Genomic DNA, 2,828 nt, shown 5'->3' with positions numbered 1-2,828 from the left:
TATATATATATATATATATATATATGTAGTGTTAAAAAAATACATATGAATAAAACTAAAAAATACATTTGCAGTGTGTAGAACACATTAAAAATACATATTGATATATAACATCAAACTGAATAATACATATATTTGAACAAAACTAAAAACCCACTGTGTTTGAAAGTTCTATTAACCTCAAATATAATTTGAATATAAACTTTAAAAGTACAACTAAATCTGTATTTGAACTTTAATATTTACCTTTGTACCTTCAGAAATATTATCCGAAGATTGAACAACATCAGGACTGAAATATTGCCCAGATTGCTCTAGCCCTCCCTCATTAACATTTGGTTTATCAGCTTCTATATCTACAACTTGATCCTGAAAAAATTAAGTCTAATAACATAATGAGTGATTATGTTGTATTTGTATAAGGCAGTCCAATAAGTATACATATTCAAATTCAACTAAGATTTTCAAAGAAAAAATTAACCTTGGTTTGAGCAAATGCTTTCTTCATCTTTTTGAATTTTTTTCTCATTAGTCCACGAATTCCTTTAAACTCGCGACGAACCTGTTTTGATACAAAATCAATAAACAAAGTTTTTTCCATGTAAAATAAATATTTTTCAAAAAATAATTACCTCATCGTGGAATGCATCAAAATCTTTCTTAGAAATAAAGGCTTCTTTATTAACATGACTCTTAGGCTTTGACACGGCTACTTTCTCTACATGAATATCTGACTTTGACTGAACCTGAGGAAAAATAACCCGAGTTGTTTGCTTTCCTTTCTTCGTTTTTGAAGAAGATGCCTGTAGTGTTGGAATTATCTTGAAAACTGGTGTCTTCATTCTATCAGCCTTTGCAGCACGGGGAGCTGGTATCCTCGTTTGGGTATGCTCGTTTACTTACTTTTTCCTTAAAGGTTTCTTCACTACTGGTGTTGATGAATCAACCTTCTGATTCTTCTTTGAATGTTTGTTGATCTTTCTTGGTGGTGGATCCTGGAAATCGTCATCAGAATCAACAGAACGTTTATGTTGTATTGTATCCTTCCTTGGTATTTGCAATTTTGCCAGCTCCTTTTTTGTTGGCTCTATGTTCTTAAAGACAACCTACAATAATAGATAAATAATATAATATATGTTAAAGAATCATTTAAACAATTGTAAATGAAAATGTATATATGTATACTGTAAATTACATATGAATACATATGTATTTAGTAACAACAAACCTTGCCATTGTCATTGAACATAGCATTCATCAAAAACTCAAAGCGTGGAGGAGGTGCAATCGTCTTCCAATTTAATAATCGGGGAATTCGATTATCAACCTTCGATGCAATCTTTGGTGGGACATTAGAACAACACTCGTAAAGCAACACTTGAATAGCCAGTGCCATTCCCTGAATCAAATAAAATTGACCACCATCTTTCAACCGATTGTTCAAACTTCTGGCCAGATCTTCAAAAGATAAAGAACCCCATGGAAAATCCTTATATCTTCCACTATCGACCAAATCGAAATGAAGACAAGGTATAACCATAGTTTCAACATTAGATAACACAAATGAATGAGGAAATACAGGATTGCAAATTTCTCAGCATCCTCATCATTGTTCTCCCCCCATACTTTCTCCATGAATGCTAGAAATAGTTGCCTTTTCTGTATAATTTCTGCCCCATTGAAATACTTCTCAACCATCCTAGTTGGTACACCCTCGTCAAAAATAAAGTCATATCTATTTGACACACAATTCAATCCAGTTATGATAGCAAATTCCCTGGGAGTAAAATTAAGAAAGGTGTCATTAGCACAAATCAGAATACCAGAAGAAGAACTACCCTTCACCTCAAGTGTCATAACGCATCTGGACATCTGTGCTTGCACTACACATTGCTGCTTATTCATAAAATAACCAAAAATATTACTGTCGCAAAATTTTTTAAACTGTTCCTTGTTTAAAACTGCGCGTATGCTTCCATAAATATATTTGTCACTGTACGAGCACATGTGTGGTGCAAATCTTGGAAGTTTTCTGACTATGAATATTTCGTCCCGAATAACCTATACAAAGTACAACTACCACTTCTTAATCTGTAAACAAAATTCAAGCATACAAAAAAAAAATATAACATGGAACCAACACTGAAAAAAATATATCACATATAATTAAAATTACAAGCAACACTAAAAAATACAAATCAATTATCCTAAAAATACAACCAACACTGGAAAATGTAAATCAATTATGGTAAAAATACAACCAAGACTGAAAAAAACATATTAAGTAAGCCAAAAATACATATAGCCAATCACATATCCTATAGCGAATATAATGATATGGTAGTTAAACTAAAAGTAACATGCATATGTATTTTATCAGTCCAAAATATAACAAATTCTTAAAAAAATACATATTAAATAGATAAAAATACATATAGCAAAATAAACCTGTTCATGAGTATTAATCTATTTATTAACAGTATATTTTCACAATTATCCTATCATCTTATTTTCCCTCCACATATCATCAAAAACATAAAATACACATTCATTATTTCGAAAAATACATATAACTTACAACTTTAGTAACATCTAAACTTATAGCAAAATACATTTACATAGAAAATACATTTACACGAAATTTTGTCCAAAAAATTACCTCTTCATCACTATTGTCTTGAGAATCATCAGCAAAAGAATTCTTCACTTCCTCATCAACCTTACTACTCAAAACTTCAATTTTTTGAGCTTTTTTTTCTTCTCTGTCCCTTTTTTAATTTTTGTTTTCTTTGGAGAATGCTTTTTCTGCAATCTTTTTTTTTTTCATA

At 30.5% G+C, this 2,828-nt stretch overlaps 1 protein-coding gene across 1 annotated transcript; it reads right to left on the bottom strand.

The window, feature by feature from the left end:
- Positions 1-656: 656 nt before the first annotated feature.
- LOC124896848 lies at positions 657-2,150 on the bottom strand. Its single transcript, XM_047408699.1, has 2 exons — positions 1,229-2,150; positions 657-1,106 (listed from the first exon to the last, which is right to left on the bottom strand). The coding sequence occupies exons 1-2, from the start codon at positions 1,538-1,540 to the stop codon at positions 900-902; spliced, it is 519 nt and encodes a 172-aa protein (XP_047264655.1). The 5' UTR covers positions 1,541-2,150; the 3' UTR covers positions 657-899.
- Between the last annotated feature and the right edge of the window lie 678 nt (positions 2,151-2,828).

The sequence above is a fragment of the Capsicum annuum genome, chromosome 1, assembly GCF_002878395.1.
Source record: "Capsicum annuum cultivar UCD-10X-F1 chromosome 1, UCD10Xv1.1, whole genome shotgun sequence".
Lineage (NCBI taxonomy): Eukaryota > Viridiplantae > Streptophyta > Magnoliopsida > Solanales > Solanaceae > Capsicum > Capsicum annuum.
This window is presented reverse-complemented; position numbering and strand designations above follow the sequence as displayed.